Source organism: Rhinopithecus roxellana, chromosome 21 (genome assembly GCF_007565055.1).
Source record: "Rhinopithecus roxellana isolate Shanxi Qingling chromosome 21, ASM756505v1, whole genome shotgun sequence".
Lineage (NCBI taxonomy): Eukaryota > Metazoa > Chordata > Mammalia > Primates > Cercopithecidae > Rhinopithecus > Rhinopithecus roxellana.
Genome location: NC_044569.1, coordinates 66,345,510 through 66,364,337, shown reverse-complemented (window position 1 = coordinate 66,364,337; position 18,828 = coordinate 66,345,510). Strand labels below are relative to the sequence as shown.

General features: G+C 37.7%; 1 protein-coding gene across 5 annotated transcripts in view; it reads left to right on the top strand.

Annotated features, from left to right (window-relative positions):
• Positions 1-18,828, top strand: part of PIGN (phosphatidylinositol glycan anchor biosynthesis class N) — a 142,475-nt gene that overhangs the window by 108,917 nt on the left and 14,730 nt on the right. For all 5 annotated transcript variants that reach the window (XM_030926073.1, XM_030926076.1, XM_010388814.2 and 2 more), the window contains 2 exons: positions 7,219-7,261; positions 9,320-9,372. In XM_030926073.1, the coding sequence (XP_030781933.1) occupies positions 7,219-7,261; positions 9,320-9,372 (96 nt within the window). The remainder of the gene's footprint in view (positions 1-7,218; positions 7,262-9,319; positions 9,373-18,828) is intronic.

The window sequence follows — 18,828 nt, the reverse complement described above, 5'->3', positions numbered from 1 at the left end:
CAAACTAGCATACTCAATGCTGAAAGAAATAACTAATATTAGCATAAATTTGCATGTTTTTCTTGATGAGTATAAGCTAGAACTGGGTTTAGCATAGTATTATGCATATGCCATAAAGAAAAAAGTTTTTCTTCCACTGCTTAAGGATACTAGAAATCTCATTTCTAGTTTTAGTATATTTTTGCAGGATATTTACATGAATTTAATATTGAGAGTATTTATGCCTTGTCAATATCACATAAGAGATATTTACTTAGATGCAATAAAAACTGGTGAATGACATGTACTTTCTTGCATCTTTGTTGGTGGATAAGATTTTTAGAAGGGATTTTAATTAAGGTTTAAATAAGAAGAGCTGGGGACATGTGGAATGAGAAATAGAAGGCACATCAAAGTGTATGTGTGTATGTATTCTTATATTTGTACGTGTGTATAGTAATGCTATCTAGAAACTAGTGCAATGAAAAACAAAACACAGCAGGAGAGAACTGAGGCAAAGGTGGCTCAGAAAGGTCTCTTTTGACCTTTAAACTCAGAAGTCACTGACATTTCTTCCTGGATATCACACTGACTCATCAAATTTAATGTCACACATTGATCCCAGTGATAGCTTTTCTTCCTATTGAAAATTAGCTTCTCATCCTGTTTTCTTTATTTAATCCATCACACAAGCTGAAGTCCAGCCACCCTCACTGCCATAGCACTTACCAAATAATCACTGATAACATCTCTCCTTTCTGTTCACCTTTTTACAGTCTTATTATTTATGTTGCTAATCATTTTCTTACAACTGTTGGAAGCCTACGGTTAAGATGGGGGTGGAGATATATACTAATGACTTATTTATTTATTAGATCTATAATGCCAAGGACGAGTTCAATATAACAAACCAGTGAAATGATTCTGGTTCTCTTCCGACTCACTCCTTAAAATGTGTGTAGAACAAAAGTGAAGTAGAAAAGTTGTATTAACATTTTTTTTGCATGACTTAAAATTTGCTTTTCTAATTATTAATACTTTATCTAGTGTCTCAGTCTTAATAATTGGGTTCATCAACAAAACCTTGTAAATTTTGGGTAGAGACCACAAAAAGGTAGTAGCTATACATGAAGATTACCTGATAGCTTATCCATTAAGAATGCTTATGGATGTAAGCCATGAAAATCTAACAGTAGCTAAGAGAAATAGAGATTTATGTCCTCATATCACATGGAGTCTGGAGGTTGGCAGCCCACAACTCTGTGATGCCATCAGCAACCCTGCTTTTCTGTATTCCTAAGAATGGAAGATTCTTAGATTGTTGCTTTTACCCTCGTGTTTTTCTCATCATGCCTCCATCTGCCATCATATCTCATCTGCCATCCAGACAGGAACAAGGGAAAAGGACTAATGAGGAAAAAGGCAAGGAAATATGTCAACTGGTTCTCCTTTTCTGTCAGGGTAGCAGTGTCTTTCCCAAAGGCCCCATGTAGCAGATTTCTGACTATGTCTCTATGGCCAGAACTCTGTCTGGCACACATTCATTGTAAACTGGAAGGGGGTTAGGGTAAAGGGAGGTGTGGGGGTGTGAAACAACCTGCCAAAAGTGTCACAGTTGTGGCCCATTCATTTCACGGTTTGAGATGACATGGACCATGAAGACCTTTGTCACCTTCAGAATGCAGCAAAGCATGAGAGAAATTAGAAGGCCGCTGAGAAAGAGAAACAAGTTTTAGTATTACAGAAGTATTCAACAACCAACCATATAAGATCTGAAAGGGATGATTTTTCAGTTCTGTGTTTGATTAAGTGCTCAACTGTACAAGAGCCATGGCTACCCTGCAGGGATTGGGGAAAAAAAAAAAACTTGAAAATAGCAGTTGTCAACAATGTGATCTAGCAGCCAAAAAGCTAGTTTTCTCATGCCCTGTATTAATTGAAGTGAAAATAATTTTACTCTAATTTTGAATATATCATTTTGTTCTGATGGGTGTTTTTATCTCCAGAATGTTATGCTCCCATATTTAGGAATCCAGATTTGAATCAGAATTATTATAATATTGAATAACTTTTATTGGGAAAGTGTTTTCCTGTGGGTACTCTATTAAAGCAGCTTAATTTTTAAATTAATATGAAGTAGAAGTAAATTACTTTTAAGTATTTCTATTTTGATTTTTAATTTATTAAAATTATTTTTATTAATTTTCAGAAAAATTTTGGGTTGTTTTTGTTTATTTTAAAGTCTATGGATTTCAGCTCCTCCCAGTGTTTTTTTTTTTCCTGCTGTAGTTATCATATCTACCAGGTCTCATTCACCTAGATTAGATATTACAGATCTGATTATTGTCAAGATTTGCTTCTTCCATCATTATTTTGTTAGTTACAGATTTTATTCTGTGTGATTTTAGCCTTCTACAATGTTATTTGGTGTTGTTTCTACCAGGTCTAATTTTTCCTGGATCAGATTTTTTGTGTTCTATGAAATCAAAAGGAAAAGGTTCTTAAGTCAGTCTCAAATCTAGAGCAAATTTCACAATGTGTAGCATTAGCCATTTTCAGTGTTAGTTTATGCTAATTACTCCTACTATTCATTCAGCACATAGGATTTGAGTTTGTATAATATACGGGGCACTGTACTAGCCGCTGGTGTTACATTTGGTGAACAGAGCTTACTGTCTACCTGGGGAGACAAAGAAAATAAAATGCTTGTCGTAATAAAATTTTAAGTAGTGTCAAATGTCAGGGAAAAAAAATGAAGTGGTCCAGGGAGACCTCTCTAAGGAGAAGCAATTTATGCAAAAACCTGAATATAGTCTTTACTCACATAGTTTCATGGTTCACTCAGGTGGAAGGAGTGAAATGTACAAAGGGCATGAGTTGAAGACATGCTTGGTGTATTTGGAGAACAGCAAGAAAGGTGACCTTAAGCAGACTGCGCTAGCAGAAGAATTGTAGGAAATAAAGTTGAAGAGGTTGGCAGGGGCAGAACATAGGGGGCCACTTAGGCCACAGATAGGACTTCAGTATTATTCAGTTGTTGCAAGAAGCCTTTGGTAGATTTTGAAGGCTGTTCTGTCTGTTGCATGGATAATAACTTTAGGAGGACAAGAATAAGAGCAGGGAGATCAGTTAAGGGTCTTGCAAGTGAACAATCACAGTGGCTCGATGGGGATGATAAGTAATATTTATTATCAATTGGATAAAAACAATAGCAGGTATTTATTTCTTGAATAAAAATATATTTATGAGGAAACTTATAGGATCTAGGTACACAATAGCTTCAAAACATCTTGAAGATCAAATAATACCATATAACTAACCTGCCTTTAATAAAATTATTCCATTCAGAGCAAGGGAATGATAACCCTATCCTTCTTAAAATTAGATCACCTTGAATATTGAATAGTGTGTTACATTTATGCCTTCGCAGTTGGGCAGCATATGAATAAACAAAGGAACCAGGGACACATTCAAAGGAGCCTGATGAAGATGCTGAAGGCCTCTGAGAGTCAGTAGAGCCATGGGGAGGCAGTGTGCGTAATGGTTTGGAGCACGGGCTCTGGGGCCAGACTTGCTGTTATAAGTCTATGACTTACGGTTACTAGCTGTGTGACCTTGAGCAGGCTTACTTCTGGGTTCTTCAGTTTCCACAAAATGGTTCAAGAATATGAAGATTTGCTCTGGAAAATCTTTTTCCTTCTTTTTAATTAAGACTTAGTTCAGGGATCTTATTCTCTGTTAAACTTTTTTTACCCAACTGCTCCACTCTCCAGAATCCTTCCACCCTCAAATTTCTGGCTAAGTTAGGTAACTCAGACTGTGGCTGATAAAATTGTTTCTTACTTTTGTGTTTCACACCCAGTTAGAGGCTGATTTGTGTCCCCTAAAATTCTTATGTTGAAGTCCTGACCCCCAAGTACTTCAGAATATGACTGAATTTGGAGACAGGGCCTTTCAATAGGTAACTAGGGTAAAAAGAGGTGATATGAGTGGGTCCTAGTCCAATATGACTGATGTCTTTATAAGAGGAAAAGATTAAGACACAGTCAAACACAGAAGAGATGACATGTGAACCTAAGGGAGAATATGGCCATTTACAAGCTAAGGAAGGAGACCTCAAATAAAACCGACCCTGCTCACACACTGATCGTGGACTTCCAGCTTCCAGAACTATGAGGAAATTTATATTGTTTAAGCCACTCAATTTGTGGTACTTTGTTATGGCAACTCTAGCTAATACACACTTTATGAACTCCATAAGGGGAGAGATTATATCTTTAATTTCATTTAAAGCTTTTGTTTAAGGAATGAGAATGAAACCAACATTTACTAGGCAAATACCATATGTCGAGCACTGTATTAGGTACTTTCCACATATTACCTGACTTAATTTTTCCAATGATACTAGGAAATATAGATATTATCGCGACCATTTTATAGATAAGGAAACTGAGGCTGAGAAGACAATAAATAACTTAATCAGATGTGCCTTAATTTCACAAGGATCCCAGAACATCATCTGTGTCACACAGTAATATAATTTCTTTAGAAAAATAAAAATAATATTTCTAAAAAAATCAAAACCATTTTTTGAAAATAGTATGTAAAGGTTTTTTAAAGGTCTTTTTGTTCATTTGTTTGTTTGTTTTGTTTTGTTGGGGTTTTTTTTTGAGGCAGCGTCTCACTGTGTCACCCAGGCTGGAGTGCAGTGGTGTGACCTCATTGCCACCTCCACCTCCCAGATTCAATCGATTCTCGTACCTCAGCCTCTGCAGTAGCTAGGCTTACAGGCATGTGCCACCACGCCTGGCTAGTTTTTCTATTTTTAGTAGAGCCAAGGTTTCACCAAAGTGGACCACAGATTTAAACCAGTTGGCCAGACTGGTCTTGAACTCCTGACCTCAAGCGATCCTCCCACCTCAGCCTCCCAAAGTGTTGGGATTACAGGTGTGAGCCACCGCACTTATTCTAAAGGTCTTTTGAATTGTACTTATTATTTTTCTATTCCAGAAGAACTGGGTCCATAGGGTAGAATTATTGTTGTGGTTTGATTCACAGAAGAAAGAACTCTGCAGTAATTGGAGCTGCTGAAAATGGAGTGGATTCTGTTGCTGCAACCACTAAAACTAGTGCTAGACAATGCCTTTATTGGGATTGATACTTTGGGAATTCATGCTTTAGGTAGAAGGTTGTACTGGATGACCATTGCATTCTCTACAAACTCTTAATCGATTAATACACTTTATTTTGTGTCTGAATGGAATTATACTTCAGTAAGATATCATTAGTCTGACTTGTGGTATATATCTGCATATGTGAACTATTGAGTTACATGTCTTTATTTCAACCTAATGGTTAGAAAACCAATTATTTCTTAAAAACAAGTCACAAATCTCTACCAAAACCTCACACTTTATTCAAAAATTAACTCAAAGTGGACCACAGATTTAAACTTCTAGGAAAAAAATAGAACAAATCCTTGGGATTTGGGTTAGGCAAAGAGTTAGGCTTGACATCAAAATTGTAACCCATAAAAGGAAAAAGTGATAAACTGGACTTCTTCAGAATTATAAGTTTTTGCTCTGTGAAAGACCCTGCTAAGAGTGTGAGAACATAGGTTACATACTGGGAGAAACTATTTACAAACCAGGTATCTGAAAAAAGACTAGTATCTAGAATATATAAAGAATGCACAAAACTAAACGGTAAAAAAAATTTAATTAGAAAGTGAGCAAAACACCTGAAGAAGATATACAGATGGCAAATAAGCCAATGAAAAGTTGTTCAGCATTATTAACCATTAAAGGAATGCACATAAAAACCACAGTGGGTCGAGCGTGGTGGCTCACGCCTGTAATCCCAGCACTTTAGGAGGCCGAGGCGGGTGGATACGAGGTCAGGAGTATGAGATCAGCCTGACCAATATGGTGTAACCCCGTCTCTACTAAAAATACAAAAATTATCCAGGCGTGGTGGCATGTGCCTGTAGTCCCAAGTACTCGGGAGCCTGAGGCAGGAAAATCTCTTGAACCCGGGAGGTGGAGGTTGCAGTGAGCCGAGATTACACCACTGCACTCCAGCCTGGGCAACAGAGCAAGACTCCATCTCAAAAAAGAATTTAAAAAAATATGAAATATCGTTATACACTTATCAGAACAGTTTATCAGAACAGTTAAAAACAAATAGTGGCATCACCAAGTGCTGTTGAGGATGTAAGGAAATTGTTCTCATGCATTGCTAGTGGAAATGTAACATGGTACAAACCGCTCTGAAAAGAGTTTTACAGTTTTTTATGAAACTAAACATGCTACTGTTGTATGACCTAGCAATTGCACTCTTGATGTATTTTCCTAGAAAAATGAAAGGTTTACACAAAAAATTAGACACAAATGTTTATAACAGCTTTATTTGTAAGAGCTGCAAACTGGAAAAATAGCCACAAGTAGAAATAACCCTTGATGTCCTTTGGTGCTTGAATGGTTAAGTAAACCATTGTATATCCATATGATGAAGTACTATTCAGCCATAAAAGTAAATGACCCATTGATACACACAGCACCTTGGATGATTCCTGAGAAAATTATGCTGAGTGGGAAAAGCCAATCCCCAAAGGTTGCAAAGGTAACAAAGTGTTATATAAATTGTTCAACTTGTTATGTACATTATTCTACTCATAAAACACTCTTAAAATGACAAAATTATAGAAATGGAGAGCACATTAGTGGCTCTCAGGAGTGAGGGATTAGGCAGAGGGGTGGTGAGGGGAGGACACGTGGCTCTAAAAGGGCATCATGAGAGATCTTTGTGATGATGGGAACACTCCTTATCTGGACAGTATCAGTGTCAATGTCCTGCTTGGGATATTATACCATGGTTTTACAAGATCTTTCCACTGGGGGAAACTGGGTAAAGGGTACAGAGGATCCCTCTGTATTATTTCTTGAAATTGCATATTAGTTAACAATAATCTCAAAAGTTTAGTTTTGAAAATCATAATGTATGTCCCTTTCATTTTACTGAAATAAATATTCAGAGCACTTAATAACACATTTTACAGTCCAGCTCATCTCTGTAGGGTGGTCACCTGTGATAATATGAAAAGAACCTTTGAAAGTTGTATTTTCAGAAGCAAAAGTACCAACAATATTAGGTTATTTGCCTAGTCTCACTTGGATTTTAATGAGCTTGAAAAATACATCTGTTGTACTATATGTAATTTTTCCTTCTTTTTTTTTCCAGCCTTTTTCTCATTGTTCTCGTCATATCAGACATTATGGCTTTGGTAAGGCATCACTGGGTAGTCCATATAAATTAGATTAAGAGTCCTGGGTTAATTTAATAAAGAGAAATATGAATGCATTTTGGTACATGAAATCTTTAGATATTGAGTTGTAAGTGCTGGAATAATTTACACATATAAATTATGTTGTTTTATATTAGTTATTATAAAGGATGTGTGCTCTTCTTCAGGTGTCAAAAGTCTTACTATTTGATTTATTCGAATCTGGCATACCTTGTCTTCCATGTTGCTTTGTATCTGAAATGAACCTTCCAAAGGAAATTAACAGAAAAAGCTAACTTTAAATTTAGATAATACATCATTTTTCTATTGAAATGTTGATTTTTAACCCTTCTCTCAGATTAAAAATGAAAGGAAAAGGGGGAGGGAAGGAAGGAAGGAAAAAGGAAATGCAGCTTTTCTATTGGGAAGGTGTTAATCAAGATGTGGCTGCAATAAATGAGTTCTGATGCAGGTAGGTAGGCCTCTCTTATTAACAAAAAGAGGAACCTATTTTATGTCTACAAGTTTGGGGAGTTCCCAAGACCACCCTCAGCTTTAGTAATTCACTAGAATTCACAGAACTCACTGAATGCTGTTATATTCAGTTACGGTTTATTCCAGGCCATAGGGCAGAGTCCAGGACACCAAATTCCGAGTTTCTGTTTCTCCCTGTGGAATCAGGACAGCATTAGCCTCCCACTATTGATGTGTGACAGTACACATGGAGTATTGCCAGCCAGGCTTACCTAAGCTTTGTTGTCCAGACTTTTTAGTGGGGTTTGATCACATAGTGCCTACCTGGCTGACCTTTAATCCCTTCTGGGGATACAGCTGGTAATATGGCCCAAAGCCCTCATCATACATCACATTGTTAGACTGTCCAGTGGCCAAGCCCTCAGGCAGAACCTTCTATAAGGCATGACATTCCATGACATTCCAAGGGCCTAGAAATCGCCGCCCAGTAGCTGAGAACAAACACCAGCGGTCTTTTTGGATAAGGTTAATTCATCACCATATAACATCCCATGCCAGAAGTAACTAGGAATACCAGTAAGGGTAGCTTCCCAAATCAGATTCCTAGTCACTTGGTTTAGATGAGAGTATTTTTGTGTGGTATTGAACTGTTATTCATTGTATTTCTGAAACTGACCACACATTATGTGAGAACAAATCAGTTTTCAGTTTTGTGCAAAGTGACAAACAGACATGTTAATAGAAGAGGGTTGAAATTCTGATTAATTTTGTATAAAAAAGATTGCCTAAATTAACTTGGACAGTCATTTGTGATATAGCTTCTGCCCATTTGATTGGCATCTTCTCTTACCTCTCCATCCTTGTTTTCTCTACACCATCCTCACTTTGACACTACCAAGCTCTCTATGAACTCTTGATGTGTATATAGGCTATTCCCTCTGCCAGAAACTTCTTTCTCTCCAAACCTCCTTTCATCTGACTCCTACATTTTACTTAGATTTCACCTTCCATTGGGAAGCCTACCCTTCCATCCTAATCAGGGTATGACCCCTTCCTCTGTTTCTATAATTGCCTATATTTTCCGATGATAGCACTCCCTCTGTCCCCCGCTTACACACACACACACACACACACACATACCCGATAATTTGACTGAATCATTTAGTAGAGCCTATGCCTTGTGAGGAGGAGTTTATCTCCAGCACCTAAGACAGTGATTGGCACACAGTAGGTAGTCAGTACAGTAAATATTTGTTGATAGTTGGATGACATGACATCTTTCCACTGATATCTTTAGTATTATCTAGTTTTTTTTTTTAATTGGTGTTGGCTTGTTCTTTATTTCTAGTTATTCAGAAATGTCACTTTTATGTTCATTTGATTGATAATTCTATTTCTGGATTTTAGATTACTGCTAATTCTAATACAAGCAAAAGTTTCAGTAAATGACATATTCTTGGTGACTACAGTCAGCTAGTGATTGTTAGAGTCAGAAATCTGAAACATATAGTCCTAAAATGACTTTGTTTTTAGACTGAATCTAAATAGGTTTGTTTTTAATTGAGCCTTTTTTTTTTCTTACAGCATTTTTTCTTCTTGGTCAAGGATTATGGCAGCTGGCTTGATATTGGGACAAGGTATAGTATATATGGTCATGCATTGCTTAACAACAGGGATAAGTTCTGAGAAATGTATTGTTTGGCAATTTCTTCTCTGTGCAAACATCACAGAGTATATTCACACAAACCTAGATGGTGTAGCCTACTCCACACCTAGGATATGGTGTAGCCTATTGCTCCTAGACTATAGACCTGTACAGCATGTTATTATACTGAATACTGTAGGCAATTGTAACCCAATGGTAAGTATTTATGTATCTACACATAGAAAAAGTATAATAAAAAATGCAGTGTAGAAGATTTTTTAACTGGTGCGCCTATCTAGGACACTTACCATGAATGGAGCTTACAGGACTGGAAGTTGTTCTGGGTGAGTCAGTGAGTTATTACCGTAACCTTTTTTACTTTATAAGGTTTTTAACTTTTTGACTTTATAATAACACTTAGCTTAAACACACAAGCACATTATATAGCTATACAAAAACCTTTTCTTTCTTTATATCCCCATTCTCCAAGCTCTTTTCTATTTTAACATTAATATTTTAATTTAATATTTTAAAATTACTTTTTGTTTTTACTTTTTAAACTTTTTTGTTAAAAACTAAGATACACACACACACACACACATTCACCTAGACCTACAGAGGGTCAGGATTTTTATCTCCACATCTTATCCCACTGGAAGGTGTTCACAGGCAATAACATGCATGGAACTGTCATCTCTGATAACAGTGCTTTCTAGAATACCTCCTGAAGGACCTACCCAAGGCTCTTTTACAGTTAAATTTATATATATATATATATATATATATATATATATATATGGAAAAGGAGTACAGTCTAAAAAAACCATGAAAAATATGGTATAGTAAATGTAGATACTAGTAACAGTTGTTTATTGTCGTTATCAGATATTATGTACTGTACATAATTGTATGTGCTAGACTTTTATAGGACTGTCAGTGCAGTAGGTTTGTTTACACCGGCATCACCACAAACAAGTAAGAGTAATGCTTTGTGCTGCAAAGACACCGCGCTATCACGAGGTCTGTTATAATCTTACGGGAACACTGCATACATGCAGGCCATTGTTGACTAAAACGTCGTTATGTGGCGCATGACTACACTAACGTAGAAGTTCTTAATAGTGCAGTGAAAAAAATTAAAACTTAGTATCTTAGTATAGAAGGTGCCAATATGATTTTGAGGTAAGTGCAGCAAGTAGCCATTATTTTAAGCCTCTGGAAGTGAGACGTCTCTCCAATTCTTGGCATTAGCACATTAGCAAATGTTTACATGGAATGCTGTGGGGAGGATGATAGATGTTAAGTCTAGAGAGAACTAAAGGGCAACAGAAGATGCAAGATAAACTCCTTGAATCCATGGTTTCAAAGCTGATCATTCCAGTGTCCTTGTGTGTTTCCTTAATCTCTCATCTCTGTTTAGAAAAATGAGGCTGTTCTAGTTGCAGTATGAATTTTATATGGTGGTTTAAATGTCATGTGATCATTATCTGTCTCCTAGAATCTTTAATATGGTAACCTTTTAATATGTGATAACTGTTTAAAGTGTAAATAGTGTAAAGTGTAAAGGCCAGGAACAGTGGCCCACACTTGTAATCCCAGCACTTTGGGAGGCCGAGGTGGGAGGATTGCTTGAGCCCAGGAGTTTGAGACCAGCCTGGGAAAACATAGTGAGACCGTGTTTCTACAAAAAGCAAAAAAAAAAGAAAAAATGACCCAGGTGCAGTGGCCAATGCCTGTAGTCTCAGCTGCTCGGGAGGCTAAGGCAGAAAAAGTGCTTGAGCCTGGGAGGTCAGGGCTACAGTGAGCCATGACTGGGCCACTGCACTCCAACCTGGGCCACAGAGTGACATCCATCTCAAAAAAATAAATTAATTAGTTAATTAAAAATAAGGTGTAATCTGAACAAAAAGTCAGTTTCCTTTTTTTTGTGATTTCAATTTCAATGATTGCCATAATCTGTTAAATTTCTTTTCTTTGAGAAGAAGAAAGCAAAATTGATTCTTTTGTCTTTTCTTCTCCAAATGCATTCTGAGATAGAATACATTTTTGTATACTGATTTTATTTCATTTAGTCAATATTCATTCATCACTTTGCGTTGCCAAGAATTGTATGGGTTTGCAGGAGACACCATGTGTTAAACATCCTCTTCCCTCTGTTGATACCTCTTAGGCAGCTCCTGGCATGTACTGCCTGGTTATTTATATACATATCTGCCTCTCCCAATAGACTGTGGATTCCCTCGGATCCAGGATTGGATTTGAATCTCTTACATGCCATACATGCTTGGCACGTAAAAGGTACTCCATAGATAATTGATTTTGTTTTCATTTGTCTCTTAAACTTGAAAGTTAGGGAAAGTTTAGATATCCCCTTCTGCTCCCCTCCCCAGCCCTCTCATCCCAAAGTGCCCAGGCAGATAGTGGCCAGAGCATGGGCTTTAGACCAGAGCGCCTGGGTTTGAATCTCATTTCTGCCACTTTTGAGCTGTGAAACCTTTGCTAAGTGACTTAATCTCTCTAAGCCCCCCATTTCTCTTGTAGTCATTTTGAATGAATTAATGTATGTAAAGCATTTAAGTATTTAACATAGTGCCTGGCATCTAATAAGCTTCAGTGAATGCCAGCAATTGTTATTGTTGTCATTCTGTAATTCTGGTTTTTTTTTTTTTGTTTGTCCTTTATAGTGCTTCTTGCATTTGGCATACCTCTCTTTACTCTACCATTTGATTATTTTCATTTTAGACATAGGTCAGAATTTTGCTTCAAAAATGTTCTGGTAAAATACAGTATTTTGTGTATGAGACTTTTTCTTTTATTTTTAACTGTGATAAACTACACATAATGAAATTTATCATCATAACAGCTTTTCAGTGTACAGTTCAATGGCATTAAGTATGCATTCACATGGTTGTGCAACTATTACCACACACCATCTGTCTCCAGAACTCTTTCCATCTTGAAAAGCAAACTCTGAATGCATTAATCAGTCACATCCCATTCTCCCTCTCGTCACCCCCTGGCGACCACCATTCTACCTTTCTTTCTATGAATTTGATGACTCTGGGTACCTCTTATAAATGACATCATACAGTATTTGTCTTTCTTGCAACTGACTTATTTCACTTGGTGTAATATCATTAAGGTTCATTTATATTGTAGCATGTGTCAGAATTTCTTACCTTTTAAAGGCTGAATGATATTTCATTGTATGTCTATATGCATATGCCATATTGTTCACCTGTTCATCTGTCAATGGATACTAGAGCTGTTTCCACCTTTGGTTGTTGTAAATAATGCTGCTGTGAACTTGGGTGTGAGACTGTTTTGATCAGAGACGTCTAAATTGGTTTGACTCTAAAGAGGTGCCAAGGAATGAAGAAGATGCAATTTTCATAGGAAGATATGCATCATTAGTTTATGAACAGGCATTAATTTGTATTGCACTAAGAATTTTAGATTTTCTTTAATTAGCTTGAGGTTTATTTGGCATGTTTTTTCTTCAAAGTAAAAATTTTTTACTCTGATTACCAGTAATAACATGTATAAAACACAAACCACCTTTTCATATCCATGATCTCAATTCAATCCAGCAAATATTTATTGAGCACCAGCTGTATGCTAGGAGAGTTACTGGGGATGAGAAACTCACAGTTCTGGGTTCTCAGGAAGCATAAGGCTGGAGGAGGAAGCAGATCCGTGAGCAGGCCATATGGTGCAGTGTGAGAAATTCTAGAGTAGTCTCTCTTGCACTGTGGGGACACTTAGGGTGTCTGTCTGAGTCTTGTAGCTTAAGGCAGGTTTTTCAGGACAGGAGCTGTCTGAACACTGAAGTGTGGCGCTTACAAAAGCACGTTGGGTCACAAGAACTAGGGAGAATGTGTAGAGTGAGAGAAGGTGAAGAGCAGAGAACAAGAATAGAAACGGGGCTGAAAGAAGTGGCTAGAAGGCAGGAGAAAACCCGAGAGAGAGCCGTGTTGTGAAAATCAAGTGAGCATTTCAGGCAGGAGAGAGGTCATGCAGTCTCAGATGTGACAGAGGGTAAGTGAAAACATAAAGGCGTGCCTTGGTTTAAGCGGCAGTGGGCATTGTTGAGCGTGGCTGGAGAAGTTTCAGGGGTAGGATCTGGTGCTAGATTGCTGCACTAAATCAGATCCTCCGGTTTCCAGGTGAGGACTGCAGACCAAAGATAAACATTTTTCTTTTTTCTACCAAGACCCCAATAAAAATAAAGACACTTAGCAAAATGAAAAGAATGGGAGAAGGACTATCAGCAAATTTGAGTTCAACAAATTTCTAGAAGATAGGTAACCAGAGGGAGGAAGCAGCAGCCCAGAAGCTACAGACCGGTATGACCAAAGGGAAGGGAGTTGCAGGGGCTTCAGACTCAGTCAGACAGTAATGTGGAAAGAGGAGTGAGGAAGGGAAGCAGGAGATTAATTGGATATCTGCCTACCAAATGATGGTATCAGTAGGCTCTCCATAACCTGTCTCCTCCTTCCTTCATCCCCATGGAGAAAGTGCTACAGGCAGTTTACTCCCAGTGGAAAACCAGAAGATGCCTCTAAAGAGACAAAAAAAAAAAAAAAAAAAAAGAAAAGAAAAGACCTGGGAGGAATTTCACTGCTATGATATATGTGCCTCCACTTTAGTAAGGCTGTCCTCCATTCTAGCATGTGTAGCCTCCTCCTAACAAAGGACAGAGACAGGCATCCCTCCTACTCATCCTGTAACATGACACAGCAATTCCTATCACATGCCTAGAACTTACTGGTGGCCATCCTATTTGTGAGTTAGACCTAGAGGGAAAAGAGACTTTCTTAAAAACTGAAATACACACTACCCTTGACCCAGCAATTCCATGCCTAGGTACCCAAGAGAAGGCAAAACAGATGTATGCTGAAAGACTTGTACAGGAATTTTCAGAGCAGCTATATTTGTAAGAACCAAAATCTTGAAACAATCCAAATGTTCATCAGCACATGAATGGATAAACAAATTGTGCTGTAGCCATACAATGGGATATTACTTATCTAAAAAGGAAGTGAGTAAGTGATGAACTCAACTACATGGATAACTATCAGAAACTTTATAGAGTTAAAGAAACCAGATATTTAAGACTATCTAGTGTACTCCATTTATATAAAATTCTAGAGCAGGCAAGACTGTAGTCACAGAAAGCTGATCACCGGTTGTTTGGGGCTGGCAGTTGGGGTATGATTGACCACAAAAGCGTATGTAGGAACTTTTAGGGTGACAGAAATGTTCTATATTTTGAAGGTGTTTTTAGTTACATGGGCGTACCATTTGTCAATACTCAGTTAACGGGACATTTAAAATGGTTCCATTTTCTCGCATGTAAATTATACCTCAAAGTTGATTCATAAGGAAAAATAGAAAAATTAAAAGTTGAAATGAGTGGAGGTTAGTAGGAGGGACTTTGTTTTAAATGGAGGCATCCATAAACAACAACATAAAGGTAATAAGTCATATTAGGGGGGTAACCACCAGAAGATATAAAAAGAAAAGTAGTTAGAGTGGTTACTCTGAAAAGTGAATAAGAAGGAATGAGATATTGTTGCTTTTCATTATAAGTCTTTCTCCATTATTTTGCTTTTCTAGTACTTGCATGTATGACTGATAAAAAAGAGAAAAATGCATGAGTAGAATTGGAGGTCAGGAAGTAGAGTTCTAAGTACAGACTACTCTTTCAAGTTTAATTAGAAAGGGGAGGAGAAACAGAATAGTAGTATTTGCATGGGAATACCCTCACACCTCCCTTTGAGGGAGATTTTTATTTTCATTTATTTTACTAATGAGCATGAGGAATATTATAATTAGAAGGAGTGAATGTCCCTAAATCAGTGTAATTACTCTCTGTCAAAGAAGGATTTTGAAGGCATTATGTGGGGCCCAAATGGAGTGAGCTCATTTCCAGAGCAGAGCAGAGCAGAGGCAGAGAGCCTCCCACAAGGTCACAGCAAGGCTGTGCATTGCTACAGAGTCCCCATACCCAACAGTTGTTTATCTGAGATTGGAGTCATGAAGGACGTGATAAAGGCTGTTCAGAAACCACAGAGTCCTCTCTGTTAGACAAAAGGCAAAGTAAGATAGAAGCTCAAACTTGAGTGGGAGGCCCAGGATGTCAGTCAAAGGGTTGCCCCTGGTCACACTTCTACCAAAAATAACCAACACTTCTGTGCTACTCTATTTACATTACTTTCTACATTATTTCATGTGATTTTCCTCATAACACAGTAGATATTATCTTTCGCAGTAGATATATTTGCCATCTCCATTTTACAGATGAGGACACTGTGGCCCTAAGGAGATTGTGACTTGCTCGTGTCGCAGAGTCAGTCAGTGGTTGAGCTGATCTTAAAGGAAGCACTTGTGAATGGTGAAGCTGCCATGGGGTGTGCATGCTGCTCAGTCACTGCTTGTTTTGTGCATGCTGCCAAACTGCACAGTTGGCAAAGTGATTTGTTATTTATGTCAGAAGATGGAAACAAGTAGTAAATGTCACATTGGTAATTAAGAGGAAAACCTTGTGACATGAAGACTATTGTTAGCAAGTTAAAAGTATGGTTAAAGAAAGCATGTGGGAGTATTATCCTGCCAAAACTAAAGCTTTGAGAAGGGCTTTTGCTAGGGCTACAGAGAATGGGGCAAAATCAGAGAAGCAGTGATGAAACGAGATACCCAGAAGCAAGCCCCTGAACAGAAATTTTCCTTGGCTGCAGCATCCCCTTTGCTTACCTTGATTACCTTTATGCCTAGGACTGAAATAGAGGAGATTTCAGCCTTGGAATCCTGAATTCATTATCTTTTTCCTACTTACTAACATATTTAGTTTTTCATGCTTTATTCAACAACTACTTACTGAGCAATAACACAAGTCTGTCTTTTTTAAAATATTTATTTATTTATTTATTTATTTTTTAAGACAGAGTCTTGCTCTGTCACCCAGGCTGGAGTGATGTCAGCTCACTGCAAGCTCCGCCTCCCGAGTTCACGCCATTCTCCTGCCTCAGCCTCCCGAGTAGCTGGGACTATAGGCGCCTGCCCCTGCGCCCGGCTAATTTTTTGTATTTTTAGTAGATATGGGGTTTCACCGTGTTAGCCAGGATGGTCTCGATCTCCAGACCTTGTGATCCGCCTGCCTTGGCCTCCCAAAGTGCTGAGATTACAGGCATGAGCCACTGCGCCCAGTGAAGCCTGTTTTTTTAATTATGTTCATTCTGCCCCTTACTTAGTTTTTCTCAACTGAATAATCCATTCTCTTGTTAGTTCATGATGGGTTCCATTCTGTTCAGCACTCTTTTCCCTGTTTCGTTTCTGTTTTCAGAAACGAAGTGTTTCATCACTTTTAGTCTTTGATCTAAAAGTTGATTGGCACAGTATTCCCAGAACAACTTCTCTTTCCTTTCTCTACCTCTCTAATAATGCACTGTTTTATAAAAAAGGAAGAAAAAAAAAAAGGAAAGGAGGGGAGAAAGGAAAGAAAGAAAGGAAGGAAGGAAGGAAGGCATGCAAAGGAAAGAAGGAAGGAAGAAAGGACAAAGGGAGGGAAAGAGAGAGAAAGAAAAAGAAAACACCTTTTAGCCTTTTATTGTCCCCCTTCCTGCATCAGTATCAGCCTTTGGTCTATTCTGGAAGTCCTGTGTTTGTCTTTGTCCAGGAGGCCTTCCTTTATCCCTTCTGCAGTCTTTAATGTTGCTTGTTTAACGACTCACCATTTTTCTCTTGAAAATTCTGGGAAGTTTTTTTTTTTTTTAGAAGTGTCAAGTTCAGCTGTTTTAACTAATTTAATACAACCATGTTTCTCTCCTCTCCCTCTGGGATCACCAGAAACTAATTGGGGGATTATATTGTTTTGCCACAGAAAAACTTCTACCCAAACCTGGGAAAAGCAGGTTAAGTTAAACAATGATTGGGAAAAGTTAAGGATTATTGAGAAAGGTATTAAATTGATGATAATGCTATTACTAGTAGAATATCATTTATTGTATGCAGTGTATTAGGAATTGTACTTATGTTATCTCATGGATGCTCATGAAATGATGTGGAGAAAATATTAACAATTTCTATTTTACAGAGTAGAAACTGGTTCTGAAAGACTGATTGCACAATAATGTGGCATAGCTAGGTTTATTTTTTGCATTGTGTATGTGTTTAATATATCGATCATTTTTCAGAAAAAAAATACATACTGAACACTCACCATGCATAAAGCATTCCCAGACATTGTCAAGTACCCAGAGATGAATGGGACTTAAGACTTGGTGATGCTCCATCTCTGGAGATAGATAGCTTCTTCATCAGGAACTTAAGCATAAGGATGTATAACTGGTATGGAACATTCCAGTCCTGGAAGTGTATGACTCTTAATGGATGGCCACTGCTTTCAGGGAGGTTATGGCCTAATGTAGGTTTAAAGACATAATGATCATGATTATAGTATAAGGCAACATGTGGTTAAGGGTTATAAGAATACAGGAGGGAGGCTGCTTTACTTAAGTCTTCAGTGACAGAAAACATTATGTCAAGTCTGGCATTTGAACTGGGCCTTGAACAAAAGGTGTAATTTCTTTTTTTTTTTTTTTTAATTATACTTTTAAGTTCTAGGGTACGTGTGTACAACGTGCAGGTTTGTTACATATGTATACACGTGCCGTGTTGATGTGCTGCACCCATTAACTTGTCATTTACATTAGGTATATCTCCTAATGCTATCCCCTCCCTGCTCCCCCTGCCCCACGACAGACCGCGGTGTGTGATGTTCCCCACCCTGTGTCCAAGTGCTCTCGTTGTTCAATTCCCATCTATGAGTGAGAACATGCAGTGTTTGGTTTTCTGTCCTTGAAATAGTTTGCTCAGAATTATGGTTTCCAGCTTCATCCATGTCCCTACAAAGGAAATGAACTCATCCTTTTTTATGGCTGCATAGTGTTCCATGGTGTATATGTGCCACATTTTCATCTGTCTGGCTAAAATAGTCTTCCCAAACCTGTAAGTCCCCTAATTAAAATTACACCAAAAGGTGTACAACCTTGTTTACTCTCATCTCCCTTTGGGATCACCAGAAACTATTGTTTTGCCACAGAAAAACTTCTACCCAAAAGGTATAATTTCACTTACGGCACTTACAGGTTTGGGAAGATTGTTTTAGACAGACAGATGGACATGAGCAAAGTCATAGAGGTAGAAAGCCCAATGCATATGTGCATGATATGTGATAAATAATTTGGATTTCAGAATCCATAGATTTTGGATAAAATCTATAAAACCATAGATTTTAGATAAAGAAATTTCTAGAAAATAGCCTTTGGGAGGCTTAAGTTTTTTATTTTGATATAGTCCATTTTATTTTACATTTATTACCCGTGTTTGCTTGATATGTTTTTATTATTTTTGTTTTCCCTTCTTTTCATGGGTGTTGATGCTCGGT